The following is a 26,734-nucleotide window of genomic DNA, read 5'->3' on the forward strand; positions in this document are numbered from 1 at the left end:
AACGTCCGTTGAAAGGAACGTGTGGATGTGGAGACGGAGCCAAGAGTGGAGAGTGGTGATGTGCTTTGCTTCAGTGACACAGAGTTCATTAACAAAATATTCGCCTACTTCAGCGCAGAATAGTGAGGTTTGTGGCTTGTTGATAACGTGTAGATCAGATGGATGCGCTTTGGCCGTTCACACTGAAGTCGTTTCAGGAGCACATATCCAAGTGTCCTGGGTCGCATTTGAAAAAATCAGATCTGTGTCGTTCAGACTGTCATTAAAAGATCAGATACAGGTCACATAGGGGCCAAAAAATTAGATTTGGGTCACTTCAGGCTGCAGTCTGAACGCAGCCTAATAGTATCTCTGCAGATTCTGTACATTTGTTGGGAGCCTCCTGTAAGTTTATTAGAGTTTCCAGAGCAGCTTGAAAGTCCGACACATTTAAATTATCCCACGTTTGTTTCTGTGTACTGTATGTATGTGACATAAACGCAAACGTGACGTGAGCAGATCTGACCAGAGTTTTGCGTCTTTGGGCAGTGTAGACGGAAACATTACGGCAGAGTGTATTCAACTTTTCCACTCTGAAGGGTTGTTTACGTTTTTTGCATTTTTTAGCCCTAAAAGCACTGTCACCATCTAAGCAAAAGGCAATCAAATATTTTGATGTTTTTACCCGTAAGCGTTCTAGTGTAAACAGACCTTCAACTCAAAGATGCAATGTGTACCTTTTCTGATGGAGAGACCGCCACCTTTTTATCTCCACGGAGATGTTATTAACCTGGAAAGTTCCACAGTATAGCATTAAATCTGTCCATCAATCACTAGTGTTTTTATATTTTGAAAAACATGAATTCTTTCCACAGATTTTACCTTTAATTTGTCCTGCTGGCATCACCTCCTTTTTTTATATGGGAATAGATGTGGCGGACCCTCAAACAGAAAAGTTATATAGTGCAGATACTAAGAAAAAAAACTAAAATGATCTAGCTGTTTATGTCAAATTAACTGATCGTTCAGAAAGTGATTTTGTAAAGCTGGTCACACACTAAAGCAAGGGTGATGATCTATTAAACAGTATGAAAGAAAGTGAATGAAAGATTTTACTGTAGTTTAATGTAGGGATGCACGATTCCATATTTGTATCCAAAAATTTGCTGCATCAGATATCGGTTTCTAAATATCGGTTCAGCAGATATCGTGGCTGGACATATAAATTGATGTAGTATGACTATTTCCTGGTCATAGTCAGCCCAGAAAGTGTCATAATGTTTGAAATTTTATCTATACAAAGTTGTTCTATAGTTACTTGAGGGATCAATAACAGCTACATAACACATTTGGATCAGTTTTGTCTTTTTTATTTCTGTTTTAAAGGTGAACTGTGTAACTTTCATCCATCAAATGCTTTTCTCCATGGAGTTGTTATTACTTTGTCTGGAATGTTTCACAGTATGGCATTAAACCTTTCTATCTTCATGGAGACCAAAGGAGACCAAGTTACAGGTCAGATCTGCGGAGAGGCGACCCCACTCACAGTCAGAAGGCCTGTTTTTCTACGGATTTTTGAGCTGTAAAAGCACCTGTAATTGAATAAATGTAAGGTACAGCTGTTTAATGTCACACTGTGGAACATTCCAGACAGAGCTTTGTTCTGGTGTCATTAAACGTGATCGGTAGACAGTGTGATGATGCTTCTCACAAAAAATCATAAGGTTTTGTCGCTCTCTGAAATGTGTTTTAGTTCCTTTGTAAGAGCTGTTTCTCTTTGGGGGATAATCCAACTGTGAAATGAAAATAAAACTATTAAAAATAATTGTTCTGCTCACAGCCTTGGTTCAGTCTGCCACCGGTCATGAAAATAAACAAAAGAGTCTCAGGTGTGTTCTGATAAACTTAATGTGCCAGTATTTGAATAAGTACGGTCAAAGAATTACAGCGTTTCCCATAGTAATTGAAAGGTAACACACTTGAAATATAATATGACACCAAATTTAGAAAAAGTATGAGTGAATAAATGACATGAGCATCTCCAAATGGAATAATGTTATGGAATTTTATACAGGAAAGAATTTAAAAAGCACTATGTAACTTGTCAGGGTCCGCCACCTTCTTGTCACCATGGAGATGTTATTGCTTTGCTTGGATTAGTCCATAGTATGACATTAACACTTACTGTATTTAATTTTATGGAGACAAGAAGGTGATTATGTGACCCATTTACAGGTCAGCTCTGTGAAGAGGCGAGCTCACTATTTCAATGTTCAGTACGTTTGAGCTTTAACAACACTTTTCATTGAATAAATGCAAGACCGTCCACCAGAAAAGTTGCGTAGTGCCTCTTTAAAGCTAGAAAAGGTAATAATTCCATTTCTCCATAACCTCCTAAAGTAAATGCTAAAGGTGAAACAGTGCATGTATTTGTGCCAGTCTGTTTCAGTACGGGACGTTTGGTTCGGTGCAGAGCTGTGCACGAGTGAGTTTGCGCAATTTGTGTGTGTTTACATTCCGCCACTACATGTGCAGCTACAAGGAAGGCTCGGCTCTTTAATATTCATGAAGGAACTCATCTGTGATTGGGGCAGTGTTTCCTGCAGCGCTTTATAGTTAGGAAGGCCATCTTGACAACAACTGCCCCCCGACTCTCGCCTTTCGCTGGCATGGAATCTCCGCTCCACCCTTCGCCAAAAATGAACCAAACCGTGCCCTCAAAACCAAGGTAGGTACCGAACCATGATTTATGTGTACCATTACACCCCTAGTAAATATAGATATTTTAAAAAACTGCACTGCAAATGAAATGTACAGTGTTGTCACAATACTACAATTTCAAACTCAATTTCAGTACTAAGGAAGAGACTTGACACTGATTCTGATACCACGATGATAATAAAAAAAAACACACTTTTTTTTACAATAGAACGTGGTTTTCAACATTAAATCATAATACTTTCTTTTATTATCATGTGGCCTTATATCTGTGTAATCCCTCAGTGGTCCAGGCAGGGTCCATGGGCGTATACTAGTCTATGTCCTCTTATACTTGTTCTGATACAGCTCAAGATCATTCTAAAGATATTCAGGAAAGCTTCATTTCTGTCCTGTCAATGTGACTTTTTTTTTAGCACCGACACCAAATGAGTGTCTAGTTTTTCAATACTAGTTTTATTACTTTATTATATTATATTATACTTTTGAGAATCCTACTTTGAACAAATGTCTCTTAAATGATGAAATAAGAATTGGACTTATCACACTTGGTTAATGTTTGTGTCTCTGGAGGCCACAGCAGCTAATGTGGAGCAAGTCCCCACGACTAAAGCTAAAAACAGCATTCTTCTCCATTGTCCTCTGCAGCTTCACTTAGCAACAAAAAGACTGAGAATCCAGTGACGAAAGAAAGAAAAGGACAGAACTACACCTCCTTTTTCTCCTTTAAGATGGACAGAAGAGGAAAGAAACATATTGACTTTTTAGAATTGTAACAGGACATCAGCCAGGTTGTAGTGACATGTCAATATGAAGTCAAGACTCTTCCCTGTTACAGATAACAAGGATTCTTCAGGTCACAATATCATGACTAAAAATATAATCAGGATCATTTTAGAAGCATTTTTAAATTCAATCTATACTGTGTCCCAGTGTTGTCACAATACTAAAATTTCAATCTTAATTTTGTAAGTGAGTCTCAAGTCTTTGACCTCAAGACCGAGTCAGGTCTCCAGTCACTGGCCCATAAATCCAAGTCAAGTCTAAGTGGTCTGCTTTGAGCTTCAAGTCATTTCAGTCTTTAAACCAAATAACCAAATATAGCTTAGATTTTTGCAATTTATATGACTTTTAAACTAAATTGTACTAAAGTCATGGTATATTTATATGTATGAGTATTTATATAAGAGTTGTAGAAATGCTAATTTTTCCCTTTTCCTTGTCAAGATCGTAGTGTGAATCATCACAGTCAGAATAGAAAGATTTAGAAGTACTAAATGACAGATGTTTTGTAATGTAGTCTGCAATGAAATGGGAGGATCTATGTAGTTCTTATTCTGTTTTACTGTATTGTTCTGTATATTACTGTAGTACATTTGAGGATACCATGTCACAGTACATCAGTAACAACAAAAGTAACAAATCGAGAAGTGGGAGGGACATGTTCCAGTTTGTTCCTGAAAATTAAGCACCACATGTATCAACATAAAGAGAAAAGTATTTTATGAAAACATTTTTATTTAGGAGAAGAATCAAGTATTTTCAAGTCACAGGTCTCAAGTCTGAGTCAAGTCCCAAGTCACTGACCTTCAAGTCCAAGTCGAGTCCTAAGCCTTAGTCCATTTTATCAAGTCAAGTCTCAAGTCCTAAAAATAGTGACTCATATCTGACTTGAGTCCAAGTCTCCACCTCTGTGCTCTTACACTTGTTCTGACACAGCTCAAGATCATTCTAAAGCTATTCAGGAAAGCTTCATTTCTGTCCTGTCAATGTGACTTTTTTAGTATCAGTACAGTGACGTCTTGATAAATAATGATCCAGCTCAATGTTTGTGAATTTATCTTTTGGATATTTCATGGCAAAATAAAATGTGACAGTGAAAACTGTCTCTTGTTCCCATCTGAGACATGACACTCATGACATGACATCATCACAGTCTTATTAAACCAGTAGAGCATAGACTGTATGAAGAAGTGGACTAAGATATTGTTTGGCTCCAGTCAAATGAAGCTCACTGATGTTGGCAGTAGGGGTGTGCAAAAATATCAAAATATCGATATATCGTATCGTTTAATATGGTAAAAGTATCCATACCGGGGGCCGCTGTATCGATATATATCGGCAATAGTATTTTTAGATTATTTTTTTGTGTATTATTTTGTTACAGCGCTACAGTTTTGTTGCTTGATTAGAGGAAGGAAACTCATTTATGCATCAAATTGACAAATGACATAAATCACTGTTTTGAGGATTAAAATGTTTGTGTTTCATATTCACTTTGCACAAGAAGTGATTTCATAAAGACTTTCAGTATCACAGCCATGATTTAGCCTTTATTTTTTGATTGAACCGTACTGAATTGATTTGAAATATACTGTATCAAATCAAAAGTGCTCTGTATCGAGATATGTATCGTGGCCTATGTATTGTATCGTCAACTTCTTAATGATAACCAGCCCTAGTTAGCAGTTATCAGGATGAATTTGGAGCTGAGTTCCATATTAAGAATAGGAATGTATTTCCGGACAAAATAGCAAAATAAAAACACCAGGATCGTGTAGAGTTAATATGTTAATACAAACATTTTAAGATCAAAATGACGAGGCTCACTGCAGCAGTTACAGAGAGAGGTGTGACAATTTTTCAATATAAAGTACTGGAGCCAGAAACACCCCCATGCTCACTTCCTATTTGGAACGCTGTGGCTAGCAGGTTACCTATATCCATTTATACAGAGAGTCTGTGGTGTAGAATCATAAATTAGTTTCTTTTTACAATAATAATAATAGTAACACTAAAATTTGAAATTGTAACATTAATAACCATCAATAATTCACAACAAACTGCTGTTTCTTCTTCAGTGCACTAATCTGCACTATAATTCAACGCCTCCTCGCTGATAATCTTCATGGCTATAAACAGCACACAGAATGTTTAGAAAGTAAAGTTAGCTAGAAGCAAAACAGCAAAGAGGCTTTACTGATAATGAGATAATAAAAGCACAGAGAAGTCTGAATCTGGGGCAACAAAACTAAAGATGTTTTATCACAACTTAAAAGTGTCTGCAAACGCCATGGAAGGTTTAACTCCGGAAATAGAATGAAAAGCCAAGAGATAATGCCATAGTCCAACTTTAAAATGTGGTTGGTTGCATATAGCTGGAGCATTTACCCCTGAACTAGACCCACACCCTGTCTGTATTTCACATTACATTCCTGCCCTGGTGGGTCATGGTCAGCCAATCACAATCTGCTATTTTCTTGACCAACTACCAAAAAGTTAAGATACAGTACCAAAAACTATCTGTCGTCATGAACTTTCCTAGGGGTGTGATGCTAACTGAGGCACTGCTGTGTCTGAAGCTCTTTAACTCAAATTAGATGTAAATCTGAGTTTTGTTTTAACACAATCTGACCAGAAGGAACAGCTTTAGATGGAACTACAACAGGTGAGCTGATTTGTGCTGGTAACCATTGTGTCACCATGGTAACTCCTGTACATTCTACCATAGAGATACAGGTAGAACACCCCCCCAGCGTAATGTCACTGCAAGGTATTAATAATTAAGACTGACTAATAGATTTTTTAATAAACCAATGCTGTCTTAAATGAGTCTTTTATGTCAACACAAATCTAGAAGTATTCAGGAAATTTCCTAGCCAGGCTGGCGCCACCTTGTGCCTCCACTCAATTTCATTTCTCTCCAGTGTCAGGAATCAGAATACACTAGACGGTTTGCAAGAACCCCGGAAGTTGCAGACCGTGCACCGACCAATCAGTGAAGAGCTGTGAAGCCATGACGTCAAACTCAAGCGTCTGTCTGGGTCCCTTTTGTGGAACAACACAACAGTAAACAAAGTGGTTGAGATGGATGAAGACGAAGACTGACATTCTGTGTTGGCAATGGCTCACGAGATCAAGGATTTAAAGCTGGAACGAAGAGAATATTTGGTGAATTTTATTACGGAGAAAGACATTATAGCCCTTCTTCCTACAGGATTTGGTGCATTACATACATCATGACCAAATAGCAACAATTGGTTAAATAAAAAAGTACCCGCCTACCATCAAGCGAACAAATCCTAATGTTGCAAAGTCAGACGGTTTCCACAAAGTGAAACCGGCTGATGAATCAGGCTAGAAATTTCCAACCCTGCCCTTTATTTTTCAGTATCAATTATGAAGTGAGTATAACGTAAGACAATCTGTTCCAATTGAAGTAGAAAATTTGAAATACTTTGGCGAGACAGAGATGCAAAAAGCATAGAGATTAAAAATTAAAAAAATTTAAATACAACACTATCACGGCAAAGTCATCTTTTCAGTGCCTCACCACAAAACTAACATACACCTGCACCTTTAAACTAGTCTTTTATATCAACACAATTTTAAAAGTATTTAGGAAATGTTCAACCTTGTCCTTTATTTTTTCTGTATCAATAATAAAATAAAAAAGTATAAGGTAAAACAGCCTGATCAAGAACTGCCGGGAAGTAGAAATGCAATAAAAAGTCAAACAAAACTATACAAACACATACATATATCATATCATATGTAATCCCTCCATAACCTGGCCCCCACCTTCCTCTCTGAGCTCCTCCACCCCCACACCCCCACCCGTGCTGACGCCGACCTCCTGTCTCACCCCATCAGGACTAAACAAAAGACCTGGGGGGACAGGGCCCTCTCCGCTGCTGCCCCCACCCTCTGGAACTCCCTGCCCAAACACATCAGAGTCTCACCGCACTCCACATGTTTAAAAAAAGCCCTAAAAACAATGGACATAACCATATCCAAATTCATCAGCACTGAAACTGAGCAAAGGATCCTGATCTATGTAGTTTCTTGAGTTTTTTTTTTTTTTTTTCACTATATTGCTGCACTATTATGCCTGTAACGATAATCAATAAATCAATCGTACGATAACTTTTAACAAGCTCGATAACTTTTCCGGCTGCGATAACTTCTATTTGCATGCTTGTTTGTTTTCCTCATGTCTCTCTCTCACTCTCTACCAAAGAGACTGAATGTCAAAAGGCTTCTATCGCTCTCTGACTCCTTTAATTAGCGTCAGCGAAGACTAGACGGATTATTTGTTTATCAACACAGCAGATGCGCGCACAGCCTGAGTGCAGAAAGCGCTGCTGTCTGTGCGGTGAACATGAAGCCACAACACAAGCTTGTGCGGCTGTCAGAAACAAAACAGTTTATCTCCGTGTGCCAAAACAAGTCACGATGCCAAATCGACACGTCTCAACAGCCACATGTGTCAAATGCAGCGAGCGAAATGCAAACGATGAGAAGAAATGGCTCAAACTCCAGCAGCTGACATACACCCATACCTGAGCGACAGAACTGGCCTAGCCCCCGGGAGAGCCCGAAATCCCACAAGAAACTAACACGAGACAGACAGGACAGAGGCTCCCTCATAGCGAAACAGGATTCTGTGTCGCGGGTTAATATGAACACTTCAAGACCAAAATGATGAGGCTCACAGCAGCTGCCACAGAGAGAAGAACCACAATATTCCAATGTAAGTCAATGACTAAAATCACTTTTAAGGGCAATTTTGTTACAGAGACTTAATAATCCATTTTATTTATTGTTTTGGTTGTGTTTGGTTCAACAATAGTTTATTCAAGTGCATTATACAATTCAATATTATTCAAGTCCTTGCTGTAAACCAGACTACATTAGGCTATTTGTATGTTAACAAGTCTATTTTATTTAGGCCTATTGTTTTTGTTTGTCTTGCAGTTCCTGTGTTAAATGTTGTTTAGCAAGTAAGGTTTATTGATCTTTGTATTTGCATTTTTCTTCCTTGGTAATTATATTAGTTGAAAATGGTCTCAAATTGTGATATTATCGTTTATTGCAATAAATTCTTGGTCAATTAATCACCAGCAAATCTGTTATCATGACAGGCCTATGCACTGTAACTTGTGAGACTTGTAATTCCATATATTGTGTGCCCCCAATATTATTGTGACACCTTCACATCCCTACTGAAAATCCATCTCTTTAAAAGCACCTTTCATGAACTGTCTTATTTCTTTGTTTGCCTTTGTTGGTCTCTTGATGTAATAGCGCTTTTGAGTATCTTGAAAAACGCTTTACAAGTGTTATGTATCAGAAATAAAAAAAGAGTAGAGATATGAAATACAACAGTGTCACAACAAAGTAATCTTTTCAGTGAACTGTTTGTACAACGGACTCACTTCTGTGTCAGTGGAAGTCTCAGCAGGTGAAATTGAATCGACGTTCTTGTTACAGACACAGATAAGCAGTTTAAATCACCCTCCTCTGAAAATAGACTCCTTTTACACAACTGAATGGAAATTACTACAAACAACATCTATTTTCTCCAGCTTCATAATCAACTGATGAGTGTTTATTGATTCTGCCATTGATTAGGCGTAAATGAGGTGCACTACAATTTGTTTCTGTATAATCTTCAGAGGGGGGCAGGCAGGGGACACTTAGGTTAAAGCTTTCATTAATATAAGAGAGAAAGTCACCCCTATGTCCAGAAATAATACAATTTATCTTACAAAACACTATACCCCCAGAGAAAACCAAGGGCAAACCAAATGTAATAAATATATATTAAATAAACAAGGCAAATCTGAGTAGTTTTGCCATATGAAATACTGCATGGTTGTATTTTGTACTGAAATGTGTCCATAAATTAAAGAAAATCATATGGACAGATTAAATTTAACAGTGCTTAAAATGTTGTTTTATAACATACTTAACTGCCTTGAATGCTGACTTTTATTTATATTACTTACATTACACAATAGTACGAGGAGACGATTGGACTAATTGGAAAAAATTTTTAAAAAATGGAAAAATGTCCTATTATTTTATACTAGAGGGGGGGGGCCCATGTCAGGTTTGTTGCCCCGGGCCCCAAAATTTCTGTCGACGGCCCTGCTTTTACATATAAGAGCTTGGCAAATGAATCAATTGAATTTGAATCAAGATTACATCAATTTTTTTATTTTTTTTTTCATGTCACTCAGCACAATTTTTACTGATTAAGAAAATATAATTGATTTAGATGTGGTATTTTGGGCTGCAACATTATTCACAATCAAACTGAAATCATAATTTGGACACAGTTAGCAAATCGCAATTTTTAAAGTACCATCATTTCTTCCACAAAATCTTGTCATTTTCTGCATAAAAACTGCAAACCCTGTAGTTTAGATCTGTACAAAAATGCTCTGAAATGTGATTCTTGCAGTAATTTGTCTGTTTCATATTCATATTTCTTAATTTCCCCCCAATTCTTCTAAATGTGTTTGAAATGAAAGCTTTGAACGGAACCCTATTATTAAAACTTAAATTACAAATAGAACAATTCACAATCCAATTCAATATTTTTCTCAGATCTTGCAGCCTTACAATTGATTCCACATTGTCTTGTCATGATTAATTTTGCAGAACCTCGAGGGCCAAAGACACAAACAATAAACAATAAGACATATTTTTTCCTCTTTTTTTCTTGTTTTAATTCTGCAAAGCTAGAGAATTTAAATGACAAATTAAATGTGAAAAAAAACACAATTGTGAGGAATAAAAGGTGCTCCATTTCCCAAAAGAGGATTAGCTGGTTTGATATCAGTTTTTTGTCTCTACTGCAGATTCCGTATTATTTTTTCCCGTTACATTTCTCTGCAGTAATATATTGTTCTTCGTCATTTGTTTTCATGAAAGGCGTAGGCACACTTTGATTGTATTGTGGGAAACGTCTCCTTAGCCCTCTGCGCTAACCCATCAGCAAAGGTCAAACAAGGTCAAACACGGCCCGCGGCAATGTCACCGCGGCAACGGAGCTAATATGGCTAATGCACGAGCGGTAAATCAGGAAGTAAACAGAGCGTGGAGACACAGAGCAAAGTCATGGTCATGTGTGTTTAGAACAACAAATGGAACAGGAACATGCACCTTTTACACCTAAGAAGATATGAAAAAATAAAAATAAAAAAATCAATAAATCCTCCTGTTAGTGTGTGGATGCAACAATAACACTGATGGTAAATGGTAGCTCACAGTTTTATACAGCGCTTTTCCACCTTCAGGTCATTCAAAGCGCTTTACATCAAGGAAGCGCTCACATCAATATACGCACACACTGGGGGCGAGGTGAGTTAAGAGTCTTGCCCAAGGACACAACAACAGCATTCATGTGTGGGAGTTGGAACCGGACTGCCAATCTGTGGGTCAGTGGATCTGACCGCTCAACCAATAATGTTTATGTCGGGATCTTGCAAACGGTCTATCTGGACTTCTACAAAATACTGAATTAAATGCTCTTTTGTGTCCTGTAATTATTAGAACTGTTACAACATTTTGATAATGGTTTAAATTGATCATTGCTAGGTGTAAATAATAATCCCATTTACTGCTAATTTTGGTCTTGCAACTTGCAATTTTCTGATAACTGTAACATAAAGTTAAAGGTGCACTATGCAAATTTTCTGACGCCTAGCCTGATTCATCAGCCGGTTTCACTTCATGGAAACCGTCTGACCTCGCAGCGTTAGGATTCGTTTGCTCGATGGTAGGCGGGTACTTTTTTAATTAAACAATCACTGCTATTTGGTTATGACATATGTAATGCGCCAAATCCCATAGGAAAAAGGGCAATAACATCTTGCCCCTTGATAAAATTCACCAAACATTTTTTTGTTCCGGCTTTAAATCCTTGATCCTTGAGCACTTGTAAATCTTAGTTCTTTGGATTAAGTCTTGTCAAGGCATTAAGAGGAAAAAGTAGCATATTAACAGTTCTGTTAGCCTCCACAAATAAATAAATATCATGCCGTGAGATGTATATCGTGAAAATATGGTACAGAGAGATTTGGATATTGGTACATCCTTAATCGTGAGCCTCCCCACCATATCGTGAACTTTCCCACGATATCACAATAAATATCGTACTGCGAGGTTCATACTGTGACGATATCGTATCCTGAGACTTGGATATCGTTACACCCTAGTAGAGATGCAGGCCGGCACAGAGTAAGAACACATTTTAAATTTGACTAAAAACACTTTTAAATAGGATAAATGCAAGATACAGCAACATTAAAGGCAAAGCAATAACATCTCCATGGAGTCAAGCAGGTGGCACCATCAGAAAAGTTACATAGTGCACCTAAGTAAGCTCATTCTCTAGTTCACTTGAATGTGTCACCTTATCATGCAGTATAGTTGCAGTCATTATGGTAGTCTGCTCCAGCACACAGAGTCTTGCCTTAGGCTCATTAATAGTCTGTGTATTAATATGCTGCATAAAATCCTACATGATGTTGAATTAAAAAGTGCTGTCAAAGCAGAAACAAACAGTGTGTGAAGGAATGGGATTACACTATCTTCATTAGTGTAATATTTTGGGTTGGTTTCGTGACAAGCAAAACTTTTCGCATCATCTAGCGTTTTTTTGCATTCCCCAGATCTTCCTCTATTGCTCTCTCTTGAGGTCAAATATCTGAAAATGGTTTAAATTCTCATCACAATTTGCAATTATCACATCTTCAAAGTCATTTTACACTCACAAATCTTCCCAGACCCAAACAACAGAGCCCGCCGCTGATTGGGTACCTGTTAATGACATGACCTGGTTTCGTTAACTCCATCAACACTGGGTTCAGATGGGAACGCAGACTAATTGGAAATGAAGCTTTTATTCTTCTGATGTTTTGACAGAGCTTGAAGGTGCATGATCATCACCTGCTTGTTTCTATGGATATATCACTGCTCTGCCTGGAATGTTCCACAGTATGACATTTAACAGATCTACTTTACATTTATTCAGTTACAAGTAGATTTATAGCTCAAAAATACCTAAAAAAAAACAAACAAAAAAAAGGCACTCTGACTGTGAGCAGGGTCGCCTCTCCACAGATCTGGCCTGTAACTTGGATCTCGTTTGCTCTCCAGGGAAATAGAAAGGGTTAAAGCCATACTGTGAAACATTCCAGACAAAGCAATAACATCTCCATGGAGTAAAAACATCTGATGGACCCTCCATCAGAAAAGTGACACAATGCACCTTTAAAGAAAACATATTCTTCTTTAATCTGCTATACACTTAATAGTCCAATGAGGTTCGTTTGGTCTTATGATAATTTATGTTATCAGGTTCTTTTTTCAGATCAAGAGTTTGTTTAGTTTGGACTGCTCACTCGTGGTCTTCCTCAGAGTCACGTGATGTTGCTGTGACATGTCCAGTAAGCTGATTTAAACAGGTTTTGGCGCTGTCTTCCTACTGGTGGAAATAGAACGACAGCACCATCTGCACTTCGAATTCCTCAGGACAGTATCCCAGGTGTGAGAGAGTGAAAAAGCCCCGTCGTCCCGGTTTATAGTCCCGTGGGCACGTTTTCATATTTTGATTGCCTCTTTAATCTGCAAAACTGTCAGGTATGAAAACAAACTCTTGGTCTGAAAAAAGAACCTAATAACATATATACATAATGATCTATGACACCCATGGATCATTTGTGTTTTGTGTATTTTGGACATTCTAACTTGCAATATTGATCTGCTGACTTCCAGGTTGAAAAAATGTGGTGACCAATAGGAGCCGATGTCGCTGTAAACATCATCACAACAAAGAGCCACACAGCTATCAGCACCTCTGATTTTTGTTGTAATGGCTACACCACTCTGCCGAATCCTTCAAGTATGACAATTAATAAAATAAAAATAGAAGAACGAAGTAAGTACAGAACAGTGGCCATGTATCGTGAAGGTGAAAAGTGGTTAGGTTAGGTTAGGTTAGGTTGCTTTATTCTTAACTATGGATACATTTGTTTTGCAGATTTGAGAGGCAAGTCCCACATTTCATTTTTCATTCATCCACATTAGATATGTATAAAAACATAATCAGATAGAGTAGGGTAGATCAGAGCAATGGCATCTTGAATACAGGAGAATAAAGATTACTCAAACACACCAAACTAAACTTCAAGACGAGTAAATGAGATGGGAAAAACAAACAACTATAACAAGGGTAAAAGCTTGCAAAAGTAGATTTTGCTCAATAAGCCTTCTTTAACATCATGGATGCTAGGTAATAGTTATGCCTATGTACTGTCTATCTACATATGTCAGACCTGCTGTCCAATCAGGAAGTAAAATGATAAACTTCACCAAAATAAAAAATAGAAAAGACTACCATATTTTCTGGGCTATTGGATGCGCTCTTAAGCCTCCAACCCCATCAAAAAACAATAGCGCGCCCCACAATCCAGAGCGCCCTATATGTGAATCTACTCAGGTGTCCCAGCACGACTTCAGTAAACTACAAAGCCGCACCACCCGCAGCGCACGCAACCACACACGGAGCAGACAGCGACCGCACAGTGAAACACACCCGCAGCCACACTCATCACTCCACGCGGATGAAGAAGGGAACGGAGGAACGAACCGAAAAAATGAATGCCATTCTGAGCCACAACTGAACAACTGAGTCACTACAAACACAACAATCCAGCGGTCCCAGACAGCACCCTCCATATGCGCCACAACTGAACAAAGCCCAGAGTCACTGTGAGCGCGCCAAACAAAGTCCAACTGAGCCACCTAACTGCTGTGTTTTGCTTAAAGTCCAGTGCGGTTTATTTGTGAAAAAAGTTCAAAAATAGATGATTTAATGACAATGCGCCTAATAGCCCGAAAAATACAGTAGGCAAGATTTTTAGTAAGAGCTTGACTATTTTTCAGTATAATGGGTAGTCTAATCTGTCATGTAGGGTTGAACAATTTCAGAAAAATATTGAATTTATCTGACAAGCGTTGCAATTATGATTATATTTATGATTTATGTTTTAATAACTGGATTCTGTTCAAATTTCACATTTTCAACACATCTGAAAGAGCTGACAAAAAGACTGAAACACGAAGTGGCAAACTAATACAAGAATCACAGTTCAGAACATGTTTATACAGAGCTGAACTACAGGGTTAGCAGTTTTTTTGGCAATTCAAAAACCGCATTCTTTCAAGTTTTCAAGTTTCAATTCATTTCTCAGCCCGATTGACACGCACTTTAATTAACATTTGAAATTTGGGGTCTTGGGAGGGCAGAGGCTACAAAGAGAGAAGGCTCTTCGAATCAGTCTTCATGGCACTCTGCTGTGGGTGGATTAGTGGAAATGGAGAGAGGAGACAATGAAGGATCCTTTGGTGGTGTGAAGGAAATCTGAAAGCCAAATCCTGCAGAGCGAGAAGGAGCTGAGCGGAGCTGAGGCAGCGTTATAGTGGAATATGTGGAGTTCACCCTGTTATGACGGAGCACGGCAAATGGAACCGTCAGTTTGAGAAATATAATTTTTTTGGCTATTATTATTATTATCCAAACCTTTGAACCTGGTTTGACTGGCAGATCTTTTCTAGTGTTATCATGCATTGTAGGGTTGTATCAGAACAATTATAAGAGCACATAGACTAGTATACGCCCACAGACCACTACGGAACCAACCTGGACCAGTGAGGGAGTACACACATATAAGACCACATGGGAATAGAAAAGAAAGTACTGTTATTTAATGTTGAAAATTACATTCTGTTGCCTTTTTTCTATTCTTCATTATTATCATTGTGGTATCAGAATGAGTATTGAGTATTGAGTCAATTCTTTAATATCAAAACACAATTGCTTTGTCAGTTTTCCTTCAGTACTTTTGACAGTCTTTGCCCTGGCTCCTGTGGCTCAGAGAATAGATTTGTGTACAAGTCTCTGCATGGCCTCTCACCAAAGTACATCTCCGACATGTTAGTGCCATTTGAATCATCTGCACTCTGAGGACCTCAGTGAGTGGCCTCCTGTGTAGTTCTGACGTAGTCCTGACATAGTCCTGGTTTAGTCCTGGTTTAGACCTGGCCTCCTGCTGGTGCCCAAAGTCAGGATTAAACATGGGGAGTTGGTGTTTCAGTTTTTTTCCGCTAAAACCTGAAACTGTTTTCTGAACATGTGAAACAGGAATCTACTTTAACAATGTTTAAATCCAGATTCAAAATGGTTCTTTAGCTGTTTTTTCCAGCACAGAGCTATCAAATAACCACCGAACTTCAGCTGTCGGTCTCTTCTGTGTAAATGTTTGTGGATGCCGCGGTGACCATGACATGACCACATGAAACTATAGTGATGGTCCATCCAGTATTTGACTTGCTGCTGTGGCCGATAACTCTAGCCAGGCCCACTTACACTGAAGTAAAACTTTTCACTTTTGTAAAAGTGAACTAAATGTATTTATCTGGTATATAAAATTGCAAGTTAAAAGTTATGTGTTTATTGTGAACATGGAGCCATATAGTTAGGCCAATTTCTATTTTCACATGAGTCTGTTCAAAAAGACAAACCACTGAAGACTGGGAGTGATTCATAGACTCACACAGAGACTGGGTCAGAGAAGAAAACATATACTGCTCCTGAATATCGCCAATATCAATACATTTTTTATATTTGATATAAATTTTAATTTCTGTATCTCCAGTGCTGACACTGGACCCATGCCTATGCTTATTGGAAACCTCTCTGGGCCACTCCCCCTTCTGCTGCTGCTGACTCTGTGATGACATAAGGCTTCTGTCTAGGACTCAGCTCATGTTTCTTCCAACTGTGAATGCTCCAACACTGACCCCTGCTCCACACTGCACCACAGCCCTGACAACCCCTGTGCACAAACAAACAGCCCCCAAACAAACCAACATATGAACTGACATCTCCAGTGGATTTAAATAGTGATTAATTCTCATATTGCAATAACCTGTCAAGGAGACAAGGATCAAGGATTTAGCTTCCCAGAAATTTGGCACTATAAGTTTACAACTTATTTTTGTTCAGTTTGATTGTGAATGTCCCTTTCTGTAAGCAACAGAAACTCAAAATACATTTTAATCATTTGAGAGACCATATTTTTATGAAAAAACATCATGTACCTTCGTTACATCAAACAGAATAAAAGTGACTGAGACTTTAGTTTGAAACCAGGAACACACATAAAACTGACAAGCAGACCATTTTTAATACTGCCAAGATTAATCAGACTTTTATGAGGTGTAATTGCATTTAATCAAACTAACCAACAAATCAATGCAATTGGACAGAGGAGGAAACAGGCTTTGAGTGAAATGCTGTATTTAGTAGAGCCGTAGTCCACTAGAGATAATTATGTATCTCTGTGTATCTGACAAAAATGCACACGCAAGACTTTCATGCACAAACAAATATGCAGAAAAAAGTTCTAAGAAACAATATTAAAACAGATTAAACTTGTGAATTATGAGTTTAACAATTCTTGGACGACTAATGCTCCATCTATACTGCTACTACAAGTACAGAGTACGTTTGATCGCAATATTAGGACTTGGGACTCAGCTCAGACTTGTGAATTTCAGAGGGACAGTGACTTGAGGTGAGGTTCATTTTGAGGACTTCACGCACCACTTCAAAAACAGGGACTACACCCAGAACTAAACCAGGACTAAAACCAGAACTATACTAGGTCTAAACTAGGATTAATCCAAGACTAAACCAGGTCTAAACCCAGAACTAAACCCAAAACTGAACACAGAACGAAACCAGGACTAAACCCCAGGCCTAAACCAGGACTAAACCCAGAACTTCACAAGGTCTAAACTAGGACTAAACTAGGACTAAACCAAGACTAAGCCAAGACTAAACCAGGTCTAAACCCAGAAGTGAACCCAACATTAAACACCGAAATTAACACAGATCTAAACCAGGACTAAACCCAGGACTAAACCATGACTAAACCGAGAACCAAACTAGGAACTAAACCAGGACTAAACCCAGAACTTCACAAGGTCTAAACTAGGTCTAAACTAGGACTAAACCGGGACTAAACTGGGACTAAACCGGGACTAAACCCAGGACTAAACCCAGGACTAAACTGGGACTAAACCGTGACTAAAACAAGACTAAACCCAGGACTAAACCGGGACTAAACCAGAAATACATTGGGCTCATACCAGGACTTAATATCGACAAACATTTGTATAATCACCATTCATACAATATCTGAACAACTTATTTCATTGTAGACATCTATTTAAAATCTTTTATTCAATCAGCTGCAATATTTTCTAACATAGATTCTATTAAAATGCTAAACAGCTCAAATAAAAGGACAATCACATTTATCTAACCCAGCTAATGTGGAGCCAGAAATAGCCCTCGTTATTATTCCTATATAGAGCACTGGCTTCCTGACTGTCCAATCAAATCTTCTGTCACTCCTGGCTAATGGCACGCTGCCCTAAAATGCTAAAGAGTTAGAAGGCTGAGAGGTAAACAGCGTGAGCTAAGCGAACATCACAGCTTTTCAGATGTGTGACTGATCTCCTGGATTACACACACTACACCAGTCTTTAGCTGCATTTGAATGACAAAACCAGCACCTGTCACTTATCCCATAGGCGTTTGATAATGAGGAGGAGGCACCGCTTCGAACAATAGAATGCTCTCAACAGTCAGCCTAATGCGAGGTGGGTTATTTAAAAGTCTTATATTACGCAAAATGAACTCTCGTGAGCTTTAAGGCGTGTTCTAATGTTGTATCCTCATCAAAAACAGACCAGAAGCTGTGTTTTGTTTCATTCACACGTGTCTGAGTAATTCTTTATTATTAATCTGTCTGCATCTCCAAAGCTCAAAATGCTCTATTCCACCTTGTGATGTCATGAAGTGGTAATTTTCAAGTCAGCAGTTACCCTTTTACCTTTTACCTGTAGTTCAGTAGCAGTGGCGGAGTTGATCATTTCAGGGCCCTACGTGAACTTGAGTTTGGGGCTCTCACTATTATGCACTGTTTTGTTGTTTGCTTTTTGGTTTTTATATTTATTGTCTGTTTTTCCCCATTGTTCTTGAGACACACACATCTCTATTTGAATTATGGTGGATTGGAAACTTGTCTTTTTAGTTAGGTCACCTACTAGATAACCAGAGCTGAAAATAGTTTTATTTTTTTTGCTAGTACAATTACTTTTTTCTTTTTTCTTTTTTTTTTTTTTACATCCATTCTATAAGATTATGCTGTGATTATGTTAAAATCTCGGTCAAGCTGACTAGTCCATTCTAATGTGAAAGGGGGAATGCTTTGACAGTTAAAATAGATTCAACAATCAGATCCTATTTGATGGTGTTTTACTTTAAAAAATAAATAAAAATAAATAAATAAATACTACTCTCATTTAATGTCATATTGAGAAAAAATGAAATTACCCTGAGCCATTAATGGTAATGGCAAAGGCAATTGTTTGGGGGCCCCTCCAGGTTCAGGGGCCCTAAGCAGCTGCCTACTTTTCCCTAATGGTAGCATCGCCTTTGTTCAGTTTAGCAATTGGCAGTTTCAGGATTGAAATCATCCAAATGATTCTAGTAAAGGTGTGTGGAGTTTAAAAACACAGTGACACACTTCCTGTATTACCACATGACATCACAAGTTGGAACAATCTGCTTTCTGTCTGTAGGGTTTGTGTGTTACACGTGTGAATGAAGCAAAACACAGGTGTGTTTGTGATGAGGAAACAACATTGTAACAGATCAGACAATAGAGTAATATGGGCCTTAAAGGCTGCATAAAAGAGTAAACAACCCAATATCTAGTTGAAGTGTAACTATATCCAAGTATCACGATACGATAAAGTCACAGTATGAACCTCACAGGGAGGTTAAACAAAACTGTTAGTATGATTTTTTTCCTCTTAAAATGCCTTGACAAGACTTAATCCAAAGAACGAAGACTTAAAAGTGCTTAGAACTGTTATTTCTTCATGTAGTCTGCATTGAAATGGAGCAAAGGATCATGGTCTAATTAATTTAGCAAAGAGATTTGTAATTTGATATATTGTGATGGTCCACAATATTATTGTGAGAACTTTGTTAATATGATATCATGATATTTTGGTTATTGTTACATCCCTAATATCTAGTCAATAATTTGGAATAAAGTTAATAATAATACTAGTTACAAACCAACCATAAACCTTTCAATTAAAAATATCAAGTATAAGAACAATTGGAAGTTATATAAATGTAAAGAGTAAGGTAACATGAATATGTCTCTCATATAAACCAGCATAGACAGACACAGTTTGCAAGGACGTTGTGTTTTCCACCACAGCAGTATGCAGAGCTCTCACTACAGCACCCAGCAGTCTCCCACTGACAGACTGCATAAAGAAAAGGACTGAGGGAGTGTGACGTCACCCATAGCGTTCAGCTCCAGTCAAATGAAGCTCACAAGGCCAGCGGTTATAGCGTCCTGAGACCCGGCTTGTTCATTTGTGTCCTTTGTAGTGTACACATTGAGTTAAGCAGTCTATCTTTTAAGTGTTTTGAGATAGACGCTTAATGGGGAGATTAGGTTCCTCTGCTTAAATAGGGCTGGGGATTATAGGTACAATCATGTCCAGGATACAAAATGAACTCAATAGGACTTAGTTTGTGGCTGCACTGTGATGAAATTAAAAGGGAGTCTAAAAACTTTTTGAGGCAACTGTAGAATCTGCAGTCAGAGATGTTGGTCATCAAAAAAATTGGTTTTGTTTGGTTGTCAACTTCACATGGATTTAACACCAAAATGTCCCCGATGTCCATTACAGAGGCCATGGTACAAAATTATAAATAAAAATTAAATTAACAAAATCTAAACGCTAAGGTGCTCATTTACCTCCAAATAGAAAATTACAAAAAATATATACTGCAATACACTTTTTTTCTTTGAGTTCCAGGAGGATAGGAGCAAATTTGGAGTTCGATATAAGAAATATTTATTAATTTAATGACAAAACAGCCAAATAAAAACACAAGGATCATACAGAGTGGGTTAATATGAACATTTTAAGACCAAAGCGACAAGGCTCACTGCGAGAGGGGTGAGAATTTTTCAAGGTAAAGTCAATTGGAGCCAGAGACAGTGGAGCCGGAAGCACCCCCATGATCACTTCCTATTTGGAACACAGCAGTTCGCCATTTATATATATACAGCCTATGGTTATACTTATATAGTAGTACTGTGGCTAAGTTGTGGTACTAGTAGAGAAATTGATAACAGAAGTAGTACTCTTTGCAGTAAGTTTGTATGAACTGTCTTATATTACTGTGTTTGGTAAAGGAGCTGGTTAGAACTTGAGTAGCAGAGACTAAACCCGGAACTAAACTTGGACCATGACTATATCCACACTAGGGTTGGGCGGTAATACAGTATTACAGTATCCTGCAGTATAAAAAATTAGCAACGGCATCAGTTTCATTATCGTCATTAAAAAATCTGCAGCGCGTAAGAACCTAATATCATATTATAATTTATTGATACCTACATTTGCTTGCTCAGCACAAATTAATGTGTGGTTGTATTTTCAGTTTAATGCTATCATGATTTAAAACTAATAGTGTCTATAATGTTTCTTTTAACAGTGTGGGGAGAAGACGTGTGATTAGTTTCATTCCATTGTCACGTGACAGCTCATAAGGGAGACCAAGACAAGACAGCAAGTCTGGCTGCAAACAAGTTGGTCCCAAAAAAAAAACAGTAGTACTTCTGCGATTTGGCAGCATTTTGGCTTCAGGCACACGTTTGTTTACGTTTTACAGAAACAAAACTTAAAACCACATGGCTCATTTGCATAAACTATAAGCACTGAAAAAAACAGCTTATTCCTTGTGCGCTGATGTGGTTCAGTTTTGTCCTACTAAAGGACACGACTCAGTGAAATATGAGTGTTCTCTCTGTGACAGAGGACGTGCGGCTGATGCTGAGTCTGTTCTGTATGTGTATCACGTTGGAGATGGTTCATGTGAAACTTTTCAGAGATTATAAATCTGCAGGTCATATACATAGACCATATAGTGGTCCTCCTTCGTAGCTGACCAAAGTTGAACTAAAACATGTTGGTAATACTGTATACCCCGTTAAAATCCTGAGAAGGTTTAACTGTATCAAAATTTGGATACCGCTCAACCCTAATCCACACGAACTTGAACAGAACCAAAGAAAGTCTACATCTGGACTAAACTGGCCTCAAACAAACAGGGACCAAACCAGGACAAAGTATGAATGCACCCTCTGTTGTACTGTCCTAAAGGTCAAAGTTCAGAGACACAACAATGTGATCCTGCTTTAAAATGTAAAACAAAATATAAGCCAAATCTTTTTAAGAAATTTGTTCCAATTCCTACTAAGTCACTATCTAAAATAGTATACATAAGGTGATTATTACACAACTAATCCCAAAAGGTCATTTCCTTATAACCTGAAATTACAACTCATATTTAGACAATAACAACAATTTAAAAACAAGATCTAGCCTCCTGTCACACTAGAAGTTTAATAAAAGAGCTGAAAAACTAAAAAATCTGCCCAAATTATCATTCTATACCCAAAAATCAAACCGTTTAGTTGGTAACCTTTCCCTCTCTTACCACCAATTATGAGATTTTAAATGTCACACTTGTGGAGTAGAAATGAGCAAAAAAAAACAAAAAAAAACCCACTTTGATAAGAAAATAAATCAAAAGGAATCGTCTCTTCCAGCTCCGTGCGCAGGTGGGGGGGATGCTGGGTAAACAGTCCCGCGCCAGCAGTGAGTCAGGTGCCTACGAACAGTCTGAGGACACGGGCAGCAGCGTGCTTCTGTCTACGTAAGGTCAAAACAGACAGGCACGTTCAAAATACACTTTAGAACAACACCACAGCCGCTAGTGCTAAAGTAACGAGCCTGAAACGCGAGCTGAAGAGCGGTTCGAAACATTACGCATTCGGTTTTAAGACTGACTTATTTGTATTTGGGTGCCCTCGTGGAGACAAAAGGAGACAGTGGTGATGATGATGCGGTTGCCGTCACCTGTCCGGTCCTATCCCCCGATCACGGACGGAAAACACGCGGCGCGGACTCACCTAGCACCCCGGAGGAGCTCTGCGTCTGGCCCGGCTCGCTCTTCTCCGCGTCTCCTTGCTGCTGCTGCCCGCGGTGCCTGTGACGGGAGCTCTCCGGGCCCTCGCCGGGGGAGGCAGCAGCACTCCCGGCCGCCGCTGTCCCCGCGTCGGGCATGCTCCAACCGGGTATCAGCGAGCCCCAGCGACGTAAAGCGATAACAAGGGTATTCTCCGGGAAATAGTGCAGCGGTGTCGCATTTCAGAGGGACGGCAGCGCATGGAGGGGTAGAGCGGGCGCACGGGAGTTAGATGCGGGGGAAAGTGGAGTGAAGGTGCTCGGTACGGCAGCGGTTCATCCCGGTGTTGGTTGGTTGGTTCACTGAGCGGTTGGAGCAGATGGAGAGAGGCGAGGAGAGGAGCCAGAGGAGGGACAAAGAGGAAGGCGGGGAGGGGCCAGCGCGCAGACAGAAGCGACATGAATATATAATGAGTTATCACGCGACAGCTCAAATTATCTAAACACATTTAATCACACATTTTCTTGAATCAGTCTAAAAAATGACAAATAAAATAAAATAAAACGCATGATCGTTTTACGCACAGGCTATTATAAGTCATTCTTAATCTGTAGCTACGCCTATTTTTATTGTAGCCCTCTATGACCTCAGCCAAAAGCAGCTGTCCACACGCTGCTCCAAGGAAGTGAAGCACAGAAAGCTTTGCAATTTCATTTAAAGTACTGCTAACACAATGATTTTAGGTCTAATGTTTAGCCTATTAGCGTTGTGTTTATTTTTTATTACAGGTGTTTTTATTGCTCAAAAATATAGCCTATTTGAAAACTCGCATTCTTACTGTGAGTGGTGTCGCCTCTCCACAGATCTGACCCGTAACTTTGTCTGTTGTTGTCACCTGCGTGTATCTATGGAGACAGGTGAGTTTTGTTTCATTCACACGTTTAACACACAAACACACCTGCAGATTTAAGCTGAGTTTTTCTCTCAAACCGACAACACGCTGTTCCACCTTGTGATGTCATGTCGTAATAGAGGAAGTGCTCCACTGTGTTTTTAAACTCCATACACTTTCACGAGAATCATTTGGATAGTTTCAGCCCTGGAATTGCCAATCTCGACTGAACTAAAGGTAAAAAAAAAAGCTGTGAACATGAAAAATACAAGTTCATGACATCGCAAGGTGGAATAGAGCTTTTTTTAAATTTTTATTAAATAATTTTGGTGCACGCCACATATAATTATGAAACAGCAGAAAAAAATACAATAGTAAAATTACAATAAAGTTAGCGTGTATAGTCCAGTACTATGGCCCTCGTATGTGGAAGTGTCTGCCGGAGCATCTCAGGGCAGCAGAGAACGTTTATATTTTTAAGAGTAGGCTCAAGACCCACCTTTTTAGCTTAGATTTAGATTAAAATCTTATACTTTTACTTGTTTCTGTGGAAGGTTGGTGCTTGGGCTTCATCTCTCCCCAGGACCTTCTGATGGTTCCTGGCGGCAGTGGACGTCTCTCTGCTCCCGGTGTAGAAGATGTCGCTCTGCTCCCGGTGTAGACATTTCTCTGCTCCTGGTGTAGACGTCTCTTTGCTCCCGGTGTAGACATTTCTCTGCTCCTGGTGTAGACATCTCTTTGCTCCCGGTGTAGACATTTCTCTGCTCCTGGTGTAGACATTTCTCTGCTCCTGGTGTAGACGTCTCTTTGCTCCTGGTGTAGACATTTCTCTGCTCCTGGTGTAGACATTTCTCTGCTCCTGGTGTAGACATCTCTCTGCTCCTGGTGTACACATTTCTCTGCTCCTGGTGTAGACATCTCTTTGCTCCCGGTGTAGACATTTCTCTGCCTCGGTGTAGACATCTCTCTGGTGTGACATTTCTCTGCTCCTGGTGTAGACATCTCTCTGCTCCTGGTGTAGACATTTCTCTGCTCCTGGTGTAGACATCTCTCTGCTCCTGGTGTACACGTCTCTCTGCTCCTGGTGTAGACATTTCTCTGCTCCTGGTGTAGACATTCTCTCTGCTCTCCTGGTGTAGACATTTCTCTGCTCCTGGTGTAGACATTTCTCTGCTCCTGGTGTAGACATCTCTCTGCTCCTGGTGTAGACATCTCTCTGCTCCTGGTGTAGACATCTCTCTGCTCCTGGTGTAGACATTTCTCTGCTCCTGGTGTAGACGTCTCTCTGCTCCTGGTGTAGACGTCTCTCTGCTCCTGGTGTAGACGTCTCTCTGCTCCTGGTGTAGACATTTCTCTGCTCCTGGTGTAGACGTCTCTCTGCTCCTGGTGTAGACATCTCTCTGCTCCTGGTGTAGACATTTCTCTGCTCCTGGTGTAGACATCTCTCTGCTCCTGGTGTACACGTCTCTCTGCTCCTGGTGTAGACATTTCTCTGCTCCTGGTGTAAATATCTCTCTGCTCCTGGTGTAGACGGCTCATCTGATGGTGCTTTCTCAACTGGTTTGCCTGTATTCAGCCTCACATTTTACTATGTGTAGTTTTTCTGGCATGTTAGTGTGTGTGTGAGTGTGTGTGTGGGTGTGTGTCTGGGTTGTTTGGTTGTGTGGGGTCAGGCAGCTGTGGAAGCTGTGTTAATGGGTGGGTGGAAGGAAATGTGAGATTGTTTTTAATCTCTATAAAGCATAAAAAGTGCTTTATAAATAAAGTATGATTGATTGATTGATTGATTGATGCAGTCATACACATTGTCTTCTCATATACTATTCATAATATTGCCCATAAACACACACAAAAAAAAACATCTTATAAAAGACAGTCATCCATTTGAACTATTGGAAGTGAAATATTGAAATTGGATTTAAGACCATTTGTCCATTAATAAATCTGTCTTCTTTCATAACCTTGCAGTTATTTGCTCCATTATACACTCTTTATTATTATTACACTTTATTCTTTATTTTTCTTTTCCACTGGGTCCTTGTGAGGGACACTGGCCTGAGACAGACGACTGTTATTATTTTTTTGGCAATTAAGAGTAAAATTTTCAGCGATTGAAAACCACTATTTGCTTTTATGTTATTTGGAAAAAATCCCAACAGCACAACGGACGTCTCTAATAATACTTTTGATCCCCAAACAGTTTTCAGTTTCGCATTGCACATCTTTCCAAAATGTTGCCAGTTTAGGACAGTCCTAGAATATATGGCAATGATCCTCCACCAGACCGCAGCCCCTCCAGCGTTTATCTGAGGTCCCACCAAATTCACATGTAATAAAAGGAGTTCTAAAGTGGAGCAGAACATTTTGACCTTTGGAGATGTAAAGAGACTAGGCTACGTTCAGACTGCAGGGCTTAAAGCTCAATTCCGATTTTTTTTGTGTGAAATCTGATGTTTTTGCGAGGTCGTTCACATTTCCAATTAAATGTGACTTGTATGAGATCCCCTGTGTGAACGTTAAATGGCCTGAAAGTGTCCCGCATGTGCACTGGAGACACGATGACGTCAACCGCAGCGAGTGTGCTCTGTGTTTATGGAAGTTGTCCAAACATGGACGCAGCATTGATCACCTGGCGATTTTAAAGTTCCTCTCACACCAGAACCCAACATGAACAACTTACTTGTTTTAAGGAGGAGATTGAGAAGGAGAAGGACGAGGTTTTTGACCATGGCGTTTTATAGGACAGCGGCAGCGACGTCCGTTGAAAGGAACGTGTGGATGTGGAGACGGAGCCAAGAGTGGTGAGTGGTGATGTGCTTTGCTTCAGTGACACAGAGTTCATGAACAATTTTCACCGACTTCAGCGCAGAATAGTGACGTTTGTGGCTTGTTGATAACGTGTAGGTCAAATGAATACACTTTGGCCGTTCACACTGAAGTCACATGTCAAAAGATCAGATATGTATCGGTTTCAGGACCACACATCCAAGTGGCCTGGGTCACATTTGAAAAAATCGTATCTGTGTCGTTCAGACTGTCATTAAAAGATCAGATAGAGGAACATAGAAGCCAAAAGCCAGATTACTCAAACATGTGAATGAAACAAAACACAACTCCATGTTTGTTTTTGAGGAGGTAACAACATGATAACATGGCTCAAAACTCACTAGACTAAATTTGCATAGTATCAAACTTTTAATACCTCTTGGCAT

At 39.2% G+C, this 26,734-nt stretch overlaps 1 protein-coding gene across 1 annotated transcript in view; it reads right to left on the reverse strand.

Annotated features, from left to right (window-relative positions):
- ano8b (anoctamin 8b) overlaps window positions 1-22,788 on the reverse strand; it is a 123,939-nt gene extending 101,151 nt beyond the window's left edge. The window contains 1 exon segment of the mRNA XM_020933377.2: window positions 22,635-22,788. Coding sequence (XP_020789036.2) covers window positions 22,635-22,788 — 154 coding nt within the window.
- Window positions 22,789-26,734: the final 3,946 nt, after the last annotated feature.

This window comes from Boleophthalmus pectinirostris, unplaced genomic scaffold (genome assembly GCF_026225935.1).
Source record: "Boleophthalmus pectinirostris isolate CB_2022bp ecotype Guang Dong unplaced genomic scaffold, ASM2622593v1 HiC_scaffold_7, whole genome shotgun sequence".
Classification (NCBI taxonomy): domain Eukaryota; kingdom Metazoa; phylum Chordata; class Actinopteri; order Gobiiformes; family Gobiidae; genus Boleophthalmus; species Boleophthalmus pectinirostris.